The following is a 19,694-nucleotide window of genomic DNA, read 5'->3' on the forward strand; positions in this document are numbered from 1 at the left end:
TGGATTTATATTTTACTGTGTTAAAGGCTGAACACAGGTATCTGAAAGAAACACGTTAGTTAGATTCCTCACCTTAGATTCCTCACCTTAGAATATCCCCAGGCGTCAGACTGGATCCGGAAGATTTTTCGTCAGCAATACCCCTTGCGCGTCGCTAGGCGTCGTCTGCGGCTCCGCGTCCGTCGTCGGCGTCGTGCGCCGGAATGACGTCGTCGGAGTACTTAGACGCCGCCCTCGCGCGCTGACGTCAGTTCTTCTTTTTTCCGCGCCAGTAAGCGCAGATCCGGGAGAGCTACCCCTTTTAGTCTTTTTTGACTAAATCTTTTTTGATCACTTTTGATCCTTGTCTGTCGACATCTGGTGCCGGTAGGATGCCTGGGTTCAAGGCTTGCGAGGATTGCCATCGCCTGATGTCGGTGACCGACCACCACCGCCGGTGCCTCTACTGTTTAGGCCCCGACCACGACGCGGAGTCGTGTTCCGATTGCCAGGCCCTGACTTCGAAGGCTCGGCGGGAGCGGTCCCGCAAGCTTCTCGAGCTTCGCCACTCGGCTCCGCGTCGTGCGCGATCCCGGTCCAGGAGGAGGTCCAAGGATCGCTCGCGGAGCCCTAGCCGACGCCACCATCGATCGTCGGGCTCCAAGTCGTCGGGTAAGTCCAAACGCTCTAAGAAGTCCAAGCGGCGACATCGCTCTTCGGACTCCCCTCGCCGGTCGCGCGACTCGGCCGAGGGTCCCAGTGGTTCCACCCCCGCGGCTCCGGCGGAGCCGCAGGCGCCGCGCCCGTCCCCATACCCTCCGGTCCCTGGGACTAACGCGACGCCGGCGGAGGTCAGTGCCTTCCTCTCGGCCATGAGGAGCCTGGCCCCGCCGTCGACGCCCGCTGGCGCGCCTTCGGGCCCCGCGGGCTCGACTGGGCGACCCTGCCTGCCGGCGGCTTCGGCCCCGGCGCCGTCGACGACTCCGGTCTCGACGCCGCAGGTCCCCGCGGGGCCCATGCCTGGGCCCCCGTCGACGCCGGTTGACCTAACCACTCCTCCACCGGCGCCGGCGCATGAACCACCGACGCCGTCACCGCCGGCGCAGACGCCTACACCTCCGGTGCCGCCGACGCCGCCGCCGTTGCTGCCGACGCCGGACGGCGTCCAACCCCAGTTTAGCCCTATTCCGGACCCGGCGCCGCAACGGCGTCGACCGACGCCGCGTCCGGCGCCGCTTGAGACCCTTCATCTCTACAGTCCGGCTCCGATCATTCCTCCTGTTTATCAGGAATCGGACGACGGGGGCGACTGGGAGGGGTTTGAGGACCCTCTGGCTGTTCAGTCGCAGCTTTCACAGGACTGGGCAGATGAACTGGGGGAGGCCAGTGGTCTTGATACATCGCCAGACACTGGATTCACTTCTCCTCCGACTGTGGCTTCGGAGGAGGGTGCAGCATTTTCTGTGGTGCTGCGCAAGGCGGCCGCAGCCCTTGGGCTCGAGCTGCCTGCCGTGGCTGTGAGGACTAACATCCTCACTGAGGTGCTTCAAACCGCAGCAAGCTCCACTGAGCCTCTGCTGCCGTTCAATGAGGCCCTCACTGACGTTCTGCAGGGCACCTGGTCCAAGCCCTCCACAGTTCCTCCTGTGGATAGGAACGTCGCCAGGCGCCACCGCCCTGCTCCGGGCGACCCCAGTTTCCTGTCCCAACACCCCACCCCCGAGAGTCTGGTTATCCAGGCCTCTACCTCCCAATCCTCCTTCCCGACCGCTCCGCCGGACCGGGATTCCAAGAGACTCGAGCAGTTTGGCAAGAAACTGTTCTCGTCCCTTAGTTTGGGCCTGCGGTCTTTAAACACCGCCTGTCTCTTGGACCGTTATTCCCATTCTCTGTGGGATACGGTGGAGGACGTGCTGCCCCTGTGTCCGGAGGAGGTCCGGACACGTCTTAACCAGGCTTTGGCCGATGGGAGGGATGCAGCGCGGCACGCCATACGATGTGGGCTTGACACCACGGACTCGCTGGGTCGGGCGATTTCCACCACGGTGGCACTCCGTCGCCACGCCTGGATGCGGTCCACGTCATTTTCCGGGGATGTCCAGAACACCCTCATGGACATGCCCTTTGATGGCACTCGCCTGTTTGGTGAGAAGGCGGACAGTGCGCTGAACCGCTTTAAGGACTCCCGGGCTACGGCCAAGTCCTTGGGCCTCTCGGCTCCGCGGGCGCACACCTCCGCTTTTCGCCCCTTTCGTGGCCAAGGAAGGGGCGCCTCCTCACGTCCGCCCAGCCACCAGCCGCAGAACCAACCTGCGCGCGGTCGCGGACGTGGTTTCCGCCGTGGCGGATCTGGAGGACGACGTGGTCAGCCCACATCCACCCCGGCAGCATCCGCCTCAAAGCCTTCCTAGTCCGAGCTTTCAGGCCCATTCCACGCCAGTGGGCGGCAGAGTTCGCCATCACCTGCTCCACTGGCGGTCCATTACATCGGACAGGTGGGTGCTGCAAATCGTCCGAAGGGGCTACTCCCTCCCCTTCGAGACGACCCCTCCAGCCATGCCACCGCAGCTCCACCGTATCTCGGGGGATCATTTGAATCTTCTCCGCGAGGAAGTTTCGGCCCTCTTGGCCAAGGGGGCCGTCGAGCGCGTTCCGAGTCCAGAAGTAGGTCGTGGTTGCTATTCCCACTACTTTCTGGTTCCCAAGAAGGGCAAAGGGGGCCTACGCCCCATCTTGGACCTCCGGAACGTCAATGCCTTCCTCCGAAAGGAAAGGTTCAAGATGTTAACCTTGGCTCAGGTTCTAGCTGCCCTAGACCCCGGAGACTGGATGGTAGCGTTGGACTTGCAGGACGCATATTTCCATGTCCCCGTCCTGCCGGCCCACCGGCGTTACCTGCGGTTCACGGTGGGCCACGAGCATTTTCAGTTTACCGTGCTCCCCTTCGGCCTCACCAGTGCCCCTCGGGTGTTCACGAAAGTGATGGCGGTGGTCGCAGCTCATCTGCGCAGATCAGGGGTTCCAGTCTTCCCCTATCTCGACGACTGGTTGTTGAAGGCGGGCTCGCCCCAGGCAGTCGTCTCCCACCTCCAGACTACGGCGGATCTCCTGCATTTGCTGGGATTTTCCATCAACGTGCCGAAGTCACACCTGAGTCCCTCTCAACAGCTCCTCTTCATCGGAGCAGTTCTCGATTCGGCGCAGTTCCGGGTCTATCCACCGGAACAGCGGGTCCGGGATATACAGGCCCTGATTCCCATTTTTCGGCCTCTATCCTGGGTTTCGGTCAGGCTAGTGTTGCGGCTTCTGGGGCTGATGGGCTCCTGCATCCTACTAGTGCATCACGCCAGGCGGCGCATGCGGGCTCTGCAGTGGGACCTGAAGTTTCAGTGGGCCCAGCATCACGGCAACCTGTCCGACCATGTCTTGATCTCGGAGGGCACTGCACAACAGTTGCAGTGGTGGCTCACGGACCGCGATTGGGTCATGGGCAGGAGCCTCTCCCTTCCCCAACCGGAGCATGTCGTAGTGACGGATGCGTCCCTCCTGGGCTGGGGTGGCCATATGGGAGAGGCGGAGATCAGAGGCCTCTGGTCTCCGGCGGAGTCTCGTCTCCACATCAACCTGTTGGAGTTGAGAGCGATCCGACTTGCACTGAAAGCCTTCCTTCCCTCTGTCAGGGGCAGTGTCGTGCAGGTGTTCACGGACAACACCACCGCCATGTGGTATTGCAACAAACAGGGCGGGGTGGGGTCGTGGACCCTTTGTCAGGAGGCTCTGCGCCTCTGGACGTGGCTGGAACACCAGGGCGTCACCCTAGTGGTTCAACATCTGGCGGGCTCTCTGAACGCCAGAGCGGACGAACTCAGCCGCCGGTGCATGATGGATCACGAATGGCGTCTGTACTCCGAAGTGGCGCAAGGTCTCTTTCTGCAGTGGGGAGAGCCTTGGTTAGATCTATTCGCCACCGAAGAGAACGCGCAATGTCAGCAGTTCTGCGCGTTGGAATTTCCAAGGCGGCACTCGCTCGGCGACGCTTTTCGTCACGAGTGGAGTTGCGGTCTGTTGTACGCCTTTCCGCCTATACCACTTCTGCCCAGAGTGCTGAAGAAGATCAGGCACGACCGGGCCCAAGTCATCTTGGTGGCTCCGGATTGGGCACGAAGATACTGGTATCCCGAGCTACTCAGTATGTTGACCGATCCCCCGATACGTCTGCCCCTTCGGGAGGATCTTCTGTCGCAGCAGCAGGGGACGGTCCTCCACCCGAACCTGTCCAGCCTCCACCTCCATGCGTGGAGATTGAGCGGCGGCAGTTGATGCCATTTGACTTGCCTCCTGAAGTCTGTGATATCATTCTGGCAGCCAGGCGTCCCTCCACAAAGACGGTATACGCCTGCCGGTGGAACAAATTTGTGGCATGGTGCACAGCAAAGGCTGTGGATCCCCTTTCCGCCCCTCTTTCTGAGGTTCTTCTCTTTCTTCTTTCTCTGGCCCGGCAGGGCTCTGCCCTGGGCACCCTGAAAGGTTATCTTGCTGCCATCTCCGCCTTCTTGCGGCTTCCTGATCAGCCTTCTCTTTTCAAGTCCCCTGTGGTTACACGCTTTCTGAAAGGCATTACTCACACGTTCCCTCCTGTCCCTTTTGTAATGCCTCAGTGGGACTTGAATCTGGTCTTGACTTTCCTGATGTGCGCTCCCTTCGAGCCTCTTCACAATTGTCCTCTTCGTCTTCTGACTCTTAAGACTGCTTTTCTGGTAGCCATCACCTCGGCTAGACGGGTGAGTGAGCTCCAGGCTTTATCTTCAAAGCCTCCTTTTCTGTCTGTTCATCCGGACAAGGTTGTCCTTCGGCCTCGTCCCTCCTTTCTTCCGAAAGTGGTGACTCCATTTCATCTTGGGCAGTCTGTCACCTTGCCCACCTTCTTTCCGCCTCCGCATCCTTCCAAAGAGGAAGAGAGGCTCCACCGTCTGGACCCAAAACGTGCGCTCTCCTTTTATCTGGACCGCACTAAACAGTTCCGGGTGGACGACCAGCTTTTTGTTGGGTACGTGGGCGCTAAGAAGGGGAAAGCTGTGCACAAACGGACCATCTCTCGGTGGGTCGTCTTGTGTATCAAAATTTGCTATTCTTTGGCAAAAAAGGACCCTCCTGTTGGGCTGCGCGCCCATTCTACTCGGGCCACAGCGGCTACTACTGCTTTGGGACGGGGAGTCCCTTTGCAGGACATCTGTCAGGCGGCGACGTGGGCTTCGTTACACACGTTTGCCAGGCATTATTGCCTTGACAGCCAAGTCCGGAGGGATGGCTTCTTTGGCCGTTCTGTCCTCCAGGACTTTCTGGTGTGATCTTGGTTCGCAGACCCACCACCGGGGAAGGTATTGCTTGGGTATCTATTCTAAGGTGAGGAATCTAACTAACGTGTTTCTTTCAGATGAACAAGTTACTTACCTTCGGTAACGATGTATCTGTAAGAAACATTAGTTAGTTAGATTCCTCACCGACCCACCCATCCTCCCCGTTCTGCGAACTGACATCTAGGGTTAAGGTTATCCTTTTCAGGCCCCTAGATTTTATTTTTGGCACCAGTGTCGGTCTTTGCATGGCTCTGCGTTCCTGGCGCGGAAAGCTATGTACAAGAACTGACGTCAGCGCGCGAGGGCGGCGTCTAAGTACTCCCGACGACGTCATTCCGGCGCACGACGCCGACGACGGACGCGGAGCCGCAGACGACGCCTAGCGACGCGCAAGGGGTATTGCTGACGAAAAATCTTCCGGATCCAGTCTGACGCCTGGGGATATTCTAAGGTGAGGAATCTAAGGTGAGGAATCTAACTAACTAATGTTTCTTACAGATACATCGTTACCGAAGGTAAGTAACTTGTTCATTTTGTCACATGAAATCTCACATATAGTTGTTAGTTGGCATGGTATTTGGTGTTGGTTGCCTCCTCTGACAGGCCATGGGCATTAAAAGATTTGCACCATGGGAGTCCGTGTTAAGCCATTTTTGGTGGGTTCCTGTAATATTTTGATAACTACTTTGATATATAATTGGAATTTAATGATTTCATGCCTTATGACTGACTTATGGGAAAGTCACAAGTAAATATTTAAGAATATGGCTCAGTTTGGTTCTTTGGGAACAGATATGTCAAATGGACGACTTGTTTTTTATGAAAAGCTTTGATGAAGGCAGTAGGTCAGATTTATTTTTGGGAAAACCATATGTTATATGCATTATGCTTTTAAAAGGTGGATTGTTAGTGCTTTGTGTTAAAAGCTTGTGGACAAGTATTTTGTCACTTAGAATGCCATAGTAGGTGAGGCTTTTCATACTAGTTACACCCTCTGATAAATCTTAAGTGTTAGAAAAGTTGCACTGTAAAAAGTCTTGCTAGGCCCTCTTAGGAAGGATTGTACATTGTTTCACCAATTGTAATTTCATTTATATTCATAAATATTTTATTGTATGCATGATGGTTGCCTTGTGGGAAAGCTTATGCTTAGTCAGTTCTCCTGGGTTAGTCATGGTGAGAAGCCAAAGATACAATCTATAGGCCTCACTGGTTCATTGAGAAATGTTGTCAGTTGCCTCGGGTATGATCTTTTTTATTAGGGATGGTTATCATAAAAAGTAGTGGGCCGCTGTTATTTATTTTAAAAAACATATTAAAGTCAGTAGTCCTTATGGGTGGATTGGTGTTACACTGTTTTGAAGCCTGTAGGTAGGCATTTTGTTGAATTAAATCTCACCATAGTAAGCATGGGTTTGGTTGATGGTCGCCCCCTTGGATACAGCTTGGGGGTAGATTTTTGCTCTTTGATTATTCTTATAAACATCTTCAAGAGATGGTTGTGTGGTGTTTTGGCAACTGCAATTGTGTTCATATTTGTAATGTTGGGAATGTAAACCTGATAAGTGCATTGTGGGAAAGCTTGCACTCAATACGGTAGGCCTGAGTAGTTTGTGACAAGCTAGTGATAAAGGCTATAGGCTTGATTGTTCCTTTACGAAAAGTGTCATATCCCAATGGTCTGATAATTATGCGAAACGTTGCAACAAATGTCGCTTACTTATTGTGAAAAGCATATGCTGAAGGCAACATGCTTTTAAAGGTGATTGTAATTGCACTGCGCCAAAGGTTGTAGACCGATATTTTCCTACACGGAATCTCATAGATTACCATAGTAGGCGCGTTTTGATGTGGATTACTCTTAATTGACAAACCTTGAAGGTTGAAGATTGTTTACTGATAATACCGGCTAAATCCTCATAGGATGGCCTAACAAGTTTAATCGAGTTTCATTCTCACTATGCTTCCATCCATTACAGATTACAGCATGGGTCAGTATATCAGTTAACTTCTGGCATTGGCTGTATTTCTGTGAGTGATGTTGTTTTTTCTTATCACGTGTGCACCTGTGCCTGAAAATGAGTACACTACAAAGAGCTGCAGCATTAAACAGTAGCAGGGATTTTTGGAGCATAATCAATGCTCCTTTTTTAAGAGAGGAGAATGAGACTTCTCTAGAGACGTGTGTGGATGAGGACGCATGGGTAGAACACGTTGAAGAACTTTTGGGGAAATCTGTGCAAGTAAATGTTCCCCTCACACTTTTCCCAGCCTATAATACCGGAGATACCTTATCTTTTAGTTTGGATGAAATAAAACTTGTGCTTAATCACTCCAAAAGATCTTAGGCCCCTGGCCCTGACGGGGTCCCTATCGACGACTTTTTGGATAACCAGGACCTGTGGGCCTCATTAGTCACAAATGTTTTTAACACCATAGTCCAAACAGGTCCGTTGGCATCCTGGAAAAAGACGGTCATAATACTGATTTACAAGAAAGATGACGAGGCTGCCCCAAAAAATTATAGGCCTATAGCTTTATTAGATACCACAGCAAAATTAATGGGGTGGGTACTTTTGAACAGAATGGAGGAGTGGGCTCATGAAAGGAACATAATTATTTCCAGCCAATATGGCTTTAGAAAGGGAAAGGGGACTGTGGATCAGTGCCTTAACTTAATCCTCATAATTGCGAAGTACACAGCGGCTAAAAATGGCCATTTATATATGGCCTCTATGGATTTATCGTCCGCCTTTGACGGTGTGGCTCATTCTAAGTTATGGGTAATGACTGAAGCCATGGGAATAGAGATCCAGATAATTAATCTTATCCGAGAGATGTACTCCGATGCCACAGCTTGTGTTTGTTACGGGAAAAAGGGAGAATGTACAAGGTATTTTGGAATTACCCGCGGTGTCAGGCAGTGGTGCGTTCTGGCCCCATTTTATATTTGCTTTATATACCAATGCGGTGGAGTCGGCTTTGGTAAGCTCTACTTCAGAAGACCCGCTTATCAAATCTTCTCCTGTCCCGATACTCATCTATGCAGAAGATGCAGTGCTCTTGGCACAAACTGGTAATGTACTGCAGAGACTCATAGAGGAGTATGTAAAATGTATGAATAATTTGGACATGAAGAGAAATCAGACAAAGTCCTTTGGACCTGTGGTAGGTACTAGCCCAGTGAAACATCCCAGATTGTCTATTGAAGGGCGAAATCTAGAGATTGTGGACTCATTTAATTACCATGGGATTATCTTTAATAGGAAAAACACATGGATAGATATGGTGACTAATAGAGGAATTAAAATGGAAAAAAGTTTTGAAGGGCTATTTAGATTTGTAAAGTAACTCGGTTCAAAGCTACTAAACGTAATAAAAAAGATTTTATGTCTTACAATGTGCAGTCAAAAATAAAATTGTAAAGTTAACTGTCTAACAATTGTGGTGTACAGAGTGTGACTTGAAAGGCTGTAGGATGGCAGTTTTTTTCTAGCACAGCCTTTGAAATGAACTGTACAAACATTTCAAAATGTATTTTAGTAGTTACAAAAGCACTTTTTGTAATTCTGTGTGATGAAAAAAGTTTTTAATAGGATGAAATCAAATCAGAACACTTTCCTTGCTGATGTGCAAATGATAAACCTTTTTGCTGGAACCCAATTTTCACAGATTATTGTTTATACAATATATCGTTTTAGCAGTAAAAATGCATGTTGGTGGGATAGTTTGTGGCCATTTCAGTGGAAAATGTGCTGTTTGTAAATGACAGTGCGCTACTAGATCATGCTTTAGTAATACATTTATTAAAAGTGAGTTGTAAACTTGAATTTAGAAACATTCCTACGGGTCAAGTACATCACAGTTAACCCGTTCGCTGCTTCTGTCGGCCAACGGCCATCGCGAGCACTACCTCCGTAGTAATGCGCACGTCCGTTGGCCGACGCGGCCCCGCCCACTCTCCAAAGCCACCGCGGCGGATTTTCGGGCGCGGTAAACTGGTTAAATTGAGTAGATTATTCAAGTCACTAGACCTGTAGGTCTAGTAACATTTTAATGATTTTTCGAGGGATTAAATATTTTGAGAGAAATTACACAGCCAGAGCCAGCAATATCTTCACCCTTACTTACATTTAATGATGCCCTCACAGGTACTCTGATGGCTACCTGGTCAGACCCATGTCCTTCTTGAGAAGGCTTCGACCAGTAAGGTGAATCTTAACTTATTTCCAAACACTTCGCCGGATAGTGAATCTAAAGGGATTCATGCCTTTGGAAGACATTGGTTTTATTCCTTCAGTCTGGCTTTGCAGTCCATAAATGCTGTCTGGTTGTTTGGCTGATATACCCATGTCCTTTGGGACATGGCCTGCGAGATTTTTCCGGTAGTCCTAAATGATCTTAGGGCCTCTGTGGCCTAGATGATACATGATGGGCAAGGCGCGGTTACTACAGATTGACTTTTACAGGGCGGTTGATACCAGTGTTGTCCTTTGTAGATATGCAGTCTGATGGACTTTGGAATTTTTAAAGATGATAGCATCTGTCCTCCAATAGGCTACCTTGCATGAATGGATTTTGTGGGTAAGGCGTCTAGCAGAAAGGGTGACATCTATCACCGTTTTCAGCAATTTGAAATCAGTCCATTGCTACCGGTCAATCTCCATGCATGCAGTTTGCGCAGATTTGGTTGGAAAACCCTGCCCTATTGCTAAAAAATAGAAGGTCCTCCCGAATGGGTAGTCTGTTGGAGGACTGGGTGCCACTCTCTCGTGGCCCATTCCGTGGCCATATGATGAATTAATGTGGTCGTTCCTGGTCTTCTTCAAAACTTTGTGCAGAAGATTTCAGCAGTTCCTTTTCTTGTAATGAGAGTACTTGTGGAAATTCAAATGAGCAAAATTGTTGAAATTATGGGCTGTCGATGGTGGTGGAAAGATATGAACAAGATTCACCCGACTGGCAGAAGACACACCTCGGGATGTAACCACCACTTGTGATCCAGCAGATGACACCGGCTCAGTTTGTTAGTGTTCAGGAGGGCCTGCCAGGTGATTAGTTACCAGAAAGATGCTGTGGAACTTCAGCCATCTCCAGAGACACAAAGCCTCCTGGGATAGGACCCAAAAGCCCCCTCTACATTGCTTGATGCAGTAATACACAGCGGAGGTGTTGTCTACGAAAACCTGTACAAGCCTCCCTTTGATTGATGAATGGTAAGAAGGCCTTCTGGGTCAGACAAATTTCCCACAGCTCCAGCAGATAGATGTGGAAGCAGCCCTCCACTGAAGATCAGAGTCCTGTGTTTTTCACCTCTCTCAGGTGACTTCCTCGACCCAGCAGTGATGCGTCTGTCACCATTAACTCCAGGTGGGAAATGGAGAGTGACACACCACAAGCCAAACTGGTTGGTCAGCCTCCACTGCAATCTTGAGCTGCTTCTTCTGAGATCTGGATGATGTCAGAAAGGCTGCCGCGATACTGAGCCCACTGGGACTTCCAAGTTCCACTGTAGGGCTCGCACATTCCACCTGGCATGGTTAACAAGAAGGATGCAAGGCTGAGAGACCAAGATGCTTCGGTGCTGCCATGACCTGGATCCTGTGAGTGAGCCTGAAACATCGAAATCATAGCCAAATGCCCTGGGCATATTGCTTCTAAAACCATGAACTCTACTGTATTCTGGAGCACCCCAATGAGTGTAAGCTTCTGTGAGGGAACTTTACCTAATTAGTAATCAAACCCAATGATATCAAAAGGTCCGTCCTCATCCAGAGGTGGTCCATGACTGACTGTGGCAAGTCTTCCTTCAGCAGCCAGTCGTTGATGTACAGGAAAACAGTAGTCCTGGCATCTAATACCACCATTACTTTTATAAACCGCTGTGGGGTGCTATTGGGACTGAAAGGGAGCGCAGTAAATTGAAAATGCCCCAGGCCCACTTTAAACCACAGGTGACACCTGTGGACTGCAGGACACCAACCAGTTGCCAAAGGCTCTGATCTAAAGTAAACATTTTGTATCTTTCCTTTAGCAGGACGGTTTTTAGGGGATGATGGTCCAAGATAGGCCTGCAGTCTCAATCCATTTTTGGGATGATGAAATAGTAAAAGTAACAACCCCCTCTTTTTCCTAGTCTAGTACCCTCTCTAAGGCACCACTGGAGAGCAACAAGCTTACCACCTGTAGCAGGATAGACAGATGCTCTTCTGAAATCAGTTCTGATGTTTGATTGATATTTGGTGGGGAGACGAAAAAATATAGGGCATGACCTTTTTGATAACTTGCAAGACACATGTTTTTGTATGTGATCCACAGAAGGAAGTGCCTGATCTTACCTTCTACTGGTTGGGAATGTGCAGCTGATATAAACTACAGTGATTTGTTGGTCGTCGTAGGAGGGGAAGATAAGTTAGAAGGCTGGTGCCACTGCTGGCCTGCACTTTGCTTGTTGATCTGCGCCCATAGCCGGCACAGGACAGACCTAGCTGTTACACCACTGGTTGTGAAGGCTGTCTCTGCCTATACGACAGCCCTCTCAAGTAGCCCCTAAATTTTCAACACTTGTGCACACTTATTTTGGCAGGGGTCAGTAGACCACTTAAAGGCCTTTTATTTGTTTTGGCTTCAGTCCAGCAAGGCCTTACAGCATGTACTGCAAAAGGTTATTTGCTGGCCCTTTTGGCCTTTCTACGTTTTTCATACTAATCGTCTTAATTGACATCACCTGTTGTGATGTGATTTATTAAATGCTTGACACATGTTTCCTCCCAAGCAGTTTGTGATGCTGTAGCCCATTAGTCCCAACCTTGAATTGGTCTTGACATTACTCATGCGAATGTCCTTCAGACCGATGCATAGCTGATTGCTGTGTCTCTTGACCTTGAAGACTCTTTCTCATTGTGATTACATCAGCTCTTTGCATGAGTGGACTACAGGCACTTTCAGGGCAACCACCCTACACCACCTTATCTCAGACAAAATGGTGCTAAGGACTTCTTGTTAAAAGTTGTGACTTCCTTCCACATTGAGCAATCCATCACTCTACCAGTATTCTTTGCCCTCGCTCACCTCTTGAAAGAGGAGATGCTCCCATCCATCCGTTGGACCCAAAGGGCTTTTAGCTTTTACATAGATTGTCTCAAGTATCATAGAGTTGACAGTCTATGCAGAAGAAGACCATTGCAAGGTGGATAGTTCTCTGAATTAAGATCTGCAATCCACTAGCCAAGAAGCAGTCCTCGGAAGGTCTTAGTGCCCTTTCCACCAGAGCTAAAACTTCTACTAATACATTGGCGTGAGGATTGTCTATCTTTGACATCTGCCAAGCAGCGACATGAGCGCCATTGATTATGTTCAGGAAGTACGATGGTCTTGACAGTCGGGTCTGAAGGGAAGTACACTTTACCCACTTGGTTTTGTAAGGCTTTTTGGGCTCTGCCCACTCCACAGACCCTTTGCTTTAGGAAGGGACTGCTTTGGTATCTATACTGAGGTGAGGAATCTGCTGTTAGAAGTATTCATCAAAAGAACAAGTAACCTACGTTCAGGAATGCTCTTTCTGGTGGAATATATCTACCTGCAGATTCCTCATTGCCCACCCACTTCCCTATTCTGTGGAGTGGCTTGTTAACATTCGCATCCTGTTTCCACATTCTCCACCTGCTCAGAAAGATGTTCAGATGGATCCCCACAAAATCCAGAAAGACAGTCATCCACTCACTCATCACCAGCAGACTCTACAACGGCAATGCTCTATGCCGGCATCATCCAGAAACAGCTCAGGAAACTACAAAACATCCAAAACACCCCAGCCAAACTGGTCCTTGACAGCCCTCGCCGCAGCCACATCACACAACACCTCCAACAACTCTACTAGCTCCCAGTCACCAATAGAATCACCTTTAAGCTCCTCACATGCCTACATAGCTCTCCATGACGCAGAACCAGCATATCTGAACCACCGCCTCTCATTCAATGTACCCGCCAGACAACTTTGCTCCGCCCAACTTACCCTGGCCACCATTCCACGGATTCACAAGACCAGAACTAGAGGCAGATCCATCCCCTACCTTGCAGCCAAGACCTGGAACACCCTACCTCTTCACCTCAGGCATTGGCCGTCGCTGACCCAATTCAGGAAGGATCTCAAGACCTGGCTCTTCGACTGAACCTCCACGCCAAGACGGATCAGCAGCCTCCTCCCCACCTCAGTGCCTTGAGAACCTCAAAGGTGAGTAGCAGTGCTTTACAAACCCCTTATTGATTGAATGATTGATCGAGAAAGATCCCTAGTTAATACTCATCACACTGTAACCAACAGTTGTTCACACTGCATCAGAGGGTGCAGAAAAGGAAAAGAAAATGACATTTGTCCAAGGAGTGTCTGTTATATTCGGCTCTGCTCTGTCACTTCCTGGGTGGAATAAAGCCAGTGAAGATTCCCATGACACCATCTAGTGGTGCATGGCAGCACTGTTACAAACCAAAATCTGGATCCATTCTGGTAACTGTGGAATATTCTAAGGTGAGGAATCCGCAGTTAGATAGCATATCCACTAGACAAAGCGTTACCAAATGGTAATTAAATAATTAATCGGTTTGTGAGTGATGTTTGATGACCTGGAAAACCATTTTATTGCTCATTATGCACTGTAGGGGGGTAGTTGACCTTTGGCGTTAATTTAATATTATCTGTTTTTCAGATTTCTTCAGTTTTTTATTTTTGTATCTTGCTGTAAGATTTATCTTTTTTTGCTTTCTGCTCCTGTAGACCCAAACGGTCCTTCTGTGACTGCATAACATTGAATAGGAAGCTGGCATTTCAGCTTGAAGTGAAGTGGCTGATTTGGTCTCTGAAAAACATTGCCTTAGCGAGAAAACAGGATCAGGGTTTCCTGATTCCATAGAGGTGGTTTTGATTGAAATAAATCTTTTGAGGTATGGTGTGCCTGCTTCACTTGCCACGTTTATGCAAGGTCTGCGTTTCCCCGAATGGATGTTAGACCTAAAAACTCACTGGGCGTTTTTCACCGTGTCCAGCAAGTGGCTTTGAATTAGCCGTTGGAGTTAGGTCAATGGATAGATCTGTGGTGGAAGACCCTGTGGAAGAGCACTTCCAAAATATGGTCCAAGTTAATAGTTGCCTTCTCCACCAATTTTAAAATTGATTCAAGTACTCGCTGTAGGGCTTGATAGACATCAGAAAGTTGGACAAATTTGCCTAGAAGATTAAAAGAGCACTCTGGGGAAAAAAAGGCCGGTGCACCCGAAAGATCATGATCTTTCAGAGGGTTATTACTGAGCGTGTTGTTGAGCAGTCCATGGATACCTCTATTCGAGCTAGGGATTCTATTGAGGGTGGGTGTTTGAGCAGGGTTTGAGGAATCATAACCTTTACATTCCTCTCTAATAGGAGAAGCTTCCTCGCCACTCTGCCTATTTGGACCTCCCTGACCTTTGCATGGAGTTCTGAACTTCAAGGGTGGTATCCTAAACTAGAGCCGGAGATGGAATTGCTACGCTGAATGAATCTTTGGGGGAACGGCTACTTGTGAAGAATGGAGGATAGACGGGAGCCCCTCGAGGGATCCTGTATGTAGGGACGTCTTCCTCTGGGTCTTAACCCTATTGGCAACACTCCTGCCCTTCTTGACAGGATTCCCCCACTGCGTAATTCCTTTATAGTGCTTCTTAAGAGAGACGCACTACTTGTAACCCAATGAGAATGTATGTGGAGTAGTGCCGGTTGGTGAGTAGGGTTGATGGGGATTCTGGAGGTCCTTACTTAGGAATATATTAGTCTCAACTCTGCACCTGATTAGGGAGGGCCAGTCTTGCAATAAAAGCACGGTGGCACAGTAGCTTTGGCTTTCTCAGATTCTCATGTTCTGTGCTATTCTTGCATAACTATCCGGCAGTAGCACTTCTCAGTTGTACATCTTGAGTCCGCGAACTTGGCCCGAATCCAATCAGGTATCAGAGCGCTTTACATAGCACCAGTTACGTTGCATCAGGACACACATTCATTTTTTGTTAGGCAAAGGTGTTGTTCAAAGGTGGCAGTTCCGTGGGTTTAAAGTCTGTGTCCCACTCGCTCCTATAGGGTTTTGTAGCCGCCCTCGGCTGACCATCGTGCAACACCAGAGGCTAACTTCTTAGCCTGCTGACCTGGTGGGTGCGAACTTAACCTGTGCCCTGCCACGTGCCTGCAAGATCCCCTGGCAAAAGCCACAATGAGGTTCCCACTTGGCCAGTTTTTTACCAGCATGACCATTCGGGAAATCAACCAAAGCCGGTATATTTCCCTCTTTTCAGTACAGACTTAAAACAGTCATTATAAAAGGAAAGAACTTTAATATGTGTTCTATAGCTTCCTTAAGGACCTCCGACTGCTAATTAAAGTAAAGACAGAATGTCCATGTTAAATATGAAACCAGACTATTCAAACGTATTAAAGCTCATATTTAAACTTCTACTTAAGCATCATAACCAGGCTTCTGCAAACACTTTAAACGTTTACAAAAGGCTGGTATTTTTTCTCGGGTAAACGTGGCAACCCTAGCACAGTGCAGCAGGCCTCACAGCCGCGGAAGTCCACAGGATTGCACGGACGGAGCCAGAGACGTTTTAAGGCATGGGCAAAGTGGCTCTGCCTAGGACCCCAGCCTTTCAGGGGGGCTCTTGATAGAGCCAGCTCTGTTCTGCAGAGTCTGGCCCTGATGACCTTGAATAATTCTTAAGCAGATTGTTTTAAATACAATTTCAATGTGACCTATTTTTTTATCTGGGTGATCTGTGAGAGTCTTGTTACAGACAGTTTGCAGAGAAAAGTTGTGTTTGTTTCATGAAACATCCATAAAAAACCCTTTTTTTTTTTTTTTACATCAAAACAGAACCTCACATATGAGGGATGGGATGGTGGCACAAATATTGTTTGGAGTAATATTAGTGAGCTGCAGTTGTGTTAAAAGATTGAAAAAACATGTCCCTATCCTTGAATATTGGATGTAACTACATTTAGAATTTGGACGAGTGTGTCTGTGCACTGTCAGTGACCTGGCCAAGAGTGCAGGACAGAGCTGACATTGGTTCATAAATTCAGAGCTGTTTCAAGCTGGAGTCCCACAAATACGTTTGGGCCAGGGCCCCCCAAATCCATAAAATGTCACTGGTCAGAGCATAGAAATGCAAACAGTCAACAGGTTATTGAAAGTAGCCATATAGGGTCTGTGACAAGTCAGTTGATATTGTTGAGATCCAAAATAGAGCCGTGATAAATAATGGACAGACACACTGAGATACACTCGGCAAACCCGCTTAGGATCCTGGGTAATGTTGGAGACATGGAAGGTACAAATGTGCCCTGCATGAGAGCAGTATTACGCCTGCTATATGTTGAGTTTGTCTGTGTATCATATTGTGGCTGGGTAAGTAGGTGAATGCAATGAGTGGGTTGGATGAATGTAAGCATTCCTGCAGTGCTTCTTAACCATTTGACCTCCGTGGAGACCCACTATAATTGAATATATTCGAATCTGGGGACCTCCATGGAGTCCTTGTTGGAATCCAGGGACACCACCGAGTCATTAGTGGAATCTGGGGACCCCAGCATACCCAGTTCCGATGATTTGAACCTTGGAACAATGCATAGAGATATAAGATTCAAATGCTGAGGGTGTGCGAGTGTGGGGGGCTATCTCTGCCCCCCCCCATCTACCTACTTTGATTGTCGTGTGTGCTTGTGGACTCCTGAAAAATGACATCACTTACCATTGAAACATTGCTGCAAAGTTACACTGTTGCCAAGTTTTTGCCGTAAATGGTTGTAAACTGTAAACAACGGTAATAATAACAAGTTGAATAAAAGAAATATAGATTCAAGCACAAATATACAAAATATAAAATATAATTACTTCACATGAAAAATAACACTTTATTGATGAGGTTAGAAATGCTCTAAATTTAATTGAGGCCACCATCATCCGTGCTGTACTCTGTTTGACGCACCTGCACTGCTCTAATGAGTCAGTCTGAAGACACCTACTTCATTATTGCTTTCCAATTTCCAGTTCCTTCACATTTACAGAACGTTTTAAACTTTTCAATTTTACCTTTAATTTCCTTATTTCTATACACTTTATTAATTTGTTCATATTATTTGATTTTTAAGCAGGCAGAGACGCCATGAGCAGGAATCGAACCTCAGGTGAAAGACCACTGCATTAGGACAGGGATGAGTGACAAGGAACAGCCAACTTTTGGCCTATAGGTTTCAAGTTATAAGTCAGACCTATTGGCATTGCTAGTTTTTCCTGTATAGGTTATCTTTGTAGGTTTGCGCCACCCTAGAAAGGTTGTTGCAACAAGTACCTTGTTCTTGGAAGGTCCTTCCGGCAAGCTATGGTGCAGTATCTATCAAATTGTGGTTGTCCAAAGGTGGGAATGCAGCAGGTGTAGCGTACATACTGAATAGGTATGTGCATGCATATTGTTTGTGACTTGCTCTGCCATGTAGTTAAGTTGTGTTTTTTTCATTTCAGCTTGCTGCTGATCCAGACCCTAACGTGAAGAGTGGTTCAGAACTTCTGGATAGACTTTTAAAGGTGGGTCCCATTATCTGAAGATCAACATCATCTCTGTGACAGTCTGCTGTCTTGTCCTATCCATAATGAGCATGTGCAAAGTGTCCTTGGGGTTGTTTGAAAAAAAGGAAGGGTCTCCTTCTCAGTGGTCCCCGATCCACAAAGGTATTTGCCCATCTATGTGGAACTTGGACACTCAAATACCTCCATTTATGAGAATTACGTCCCATTTTCTACTCGCACCTTATGACATCTCAATCGTAAACTTTATTTTCTTGCGTGATATGAAGTCACCATATTTGTTTTTTTACAAGTATAATTTCACATTTTGTATTTATAAAACGTGAATTTAATTTACACTAGTAACATAATTTACTCACACCTGACATTACACAGCGTGGAATAATATTTAAAATCTGCAAGTTGCCCCCCAGAGATGGGGGGTCGGTGTACCGTGGCAGGGACACCTTCCTAAGTAAGTGAACATCTAAAAACTCACAAGTTTTTAAATATTCAAACATCTTTCACGTGCACAATTCCACCATGGATACAGTGTGAGTTTTTTTGTATGAAGGATTGGAGTAAATCCGCATTTAGAGTGGGAATGAGGGGAGAGCATCACCAAAATTAAGTGGATGTGGGAGAAGCGTCTCTCAAGGGGAAAATATATTTCACAGTAGGCAAACAACAATTTGAACACGCCATTGCCACAAGAAAGCCAGGTTTGCATACACCTGTTACATTGGTGCATGTAAAATTGCTTTCAAATTTGATTAACAGTTTTATCACCACTCCTGGGAAGTTGTAGCTTCCCAAAGGTGGTACTTAAAATTTCCAGTAAATTCCAAAAAATTAGAACGTTTGCTGCGAAACTCGGTTTAGGTTTCCAGGAGTAAATATCTGGAAATAATACCCAGTGGGGTATTCTTATCAGTGCTTAATTTGAGCCAGTGGTTGCCAGTGGGGCCACCAACATTCATTTTTGTGGACCAGCACTTTGTTTTAAGCATCAGACATTTACCTAGAGCAAGAGAGGGAAAAACACATAGTAGAAAGAGTGAAAAACCGTCACTAAGGGAGAAAACGAGCCTGCAAGAGTGACATAAAGGGGAAAGGGGTGTCTGGGATTGGATTCAAGACTCCACAGAGCACTGACATTAATGGCACCGGCCGCAGACTTCTGAGCAGAGCTTTCGGAACCTGCAGTCATTTTTTTTTGGGTTAAATTAAGCTCCGACCTAATTACATATGGTTGTTGGTGAATGATTCATCTTTTAGAAGCCTAGGTTTTACTGCGCAACAAGGTTAGCACCGGCTATTACTTCCATAGGCTCTTTTCAGAGCTGGCTATTAAAAATTGTGTTTTGGGGTTTCTGCACATTTTGGTTCTAAGATCGGAGCAATACCTTGAAGGCGTTGCCAGTATGTTATGCTTTACAAAAAATGTTTGTTCTTTGCAAACCCCTAAAGAGAGTCAGACCACATTAACCCTCCGACTTCAGAAGTGCCGCTAGAGCAGAGCTGAGAGATCTCTTTTACTTTGAAAGTAAGTACTGGGGACTTCCTCCATAGAGCTGTCTGCAGCTATGAAGTAGTTTTTTTGGGTCTCGCAGACCTGCGTTGCAGCGCGCATGCGTTGCTCGCTCTGCGAGGCTTTATTTAATCGAGTAGATTTCAGAAGGGGACTTGAAGCCCCGCCCATCATTCCTATTGACTGGCGTCATCGTTTATGCTAAACGCTGGCTACCCATTGAAAACGAGGCTTCTTTGTTAC

General features: G+C 47.8%; 1 protein-coding gene across 4 annotated transcripts in view; it reads left to right on the plus strand.

Moving 5' to 3' along the window:
• Positions 1 to 19,694, plus strand: part of VAC14 (VAC14 component of PIKFYVE complex) — a 1,500,963-nt gene that overhangs the window by 282,862 nt on the left and 1,198,407 nt on the right. For all 4 annotated transcript variants that reach the window (XM_085639779.1, XM_085639781.1, XM_085639778.1 and 1 more), the window contains exon 5: positions 17,879 to 17,941. In XM_085639779.1, the coding sequence (XP_085495905.1) occupies positions 17,879 to 17,941 (63 nt within the window). The remainder of the gene's footprint in view (positions 1 to 17,878; positions 17,942 to 19,694) is intronic.

Source organism: Triturus cristatus, chromosome 12, assembly GCF_964204655.1.
Source record: "Triturus cristatus chromosome 12, aTriCri1.1, whole genome shotgun sequence".
Lineage (NCBI taxonomy): Eukaryota > Metazoa > Chordata > Amphibia > Caudata > Salamandridae > Triturus > Triturus cristatus.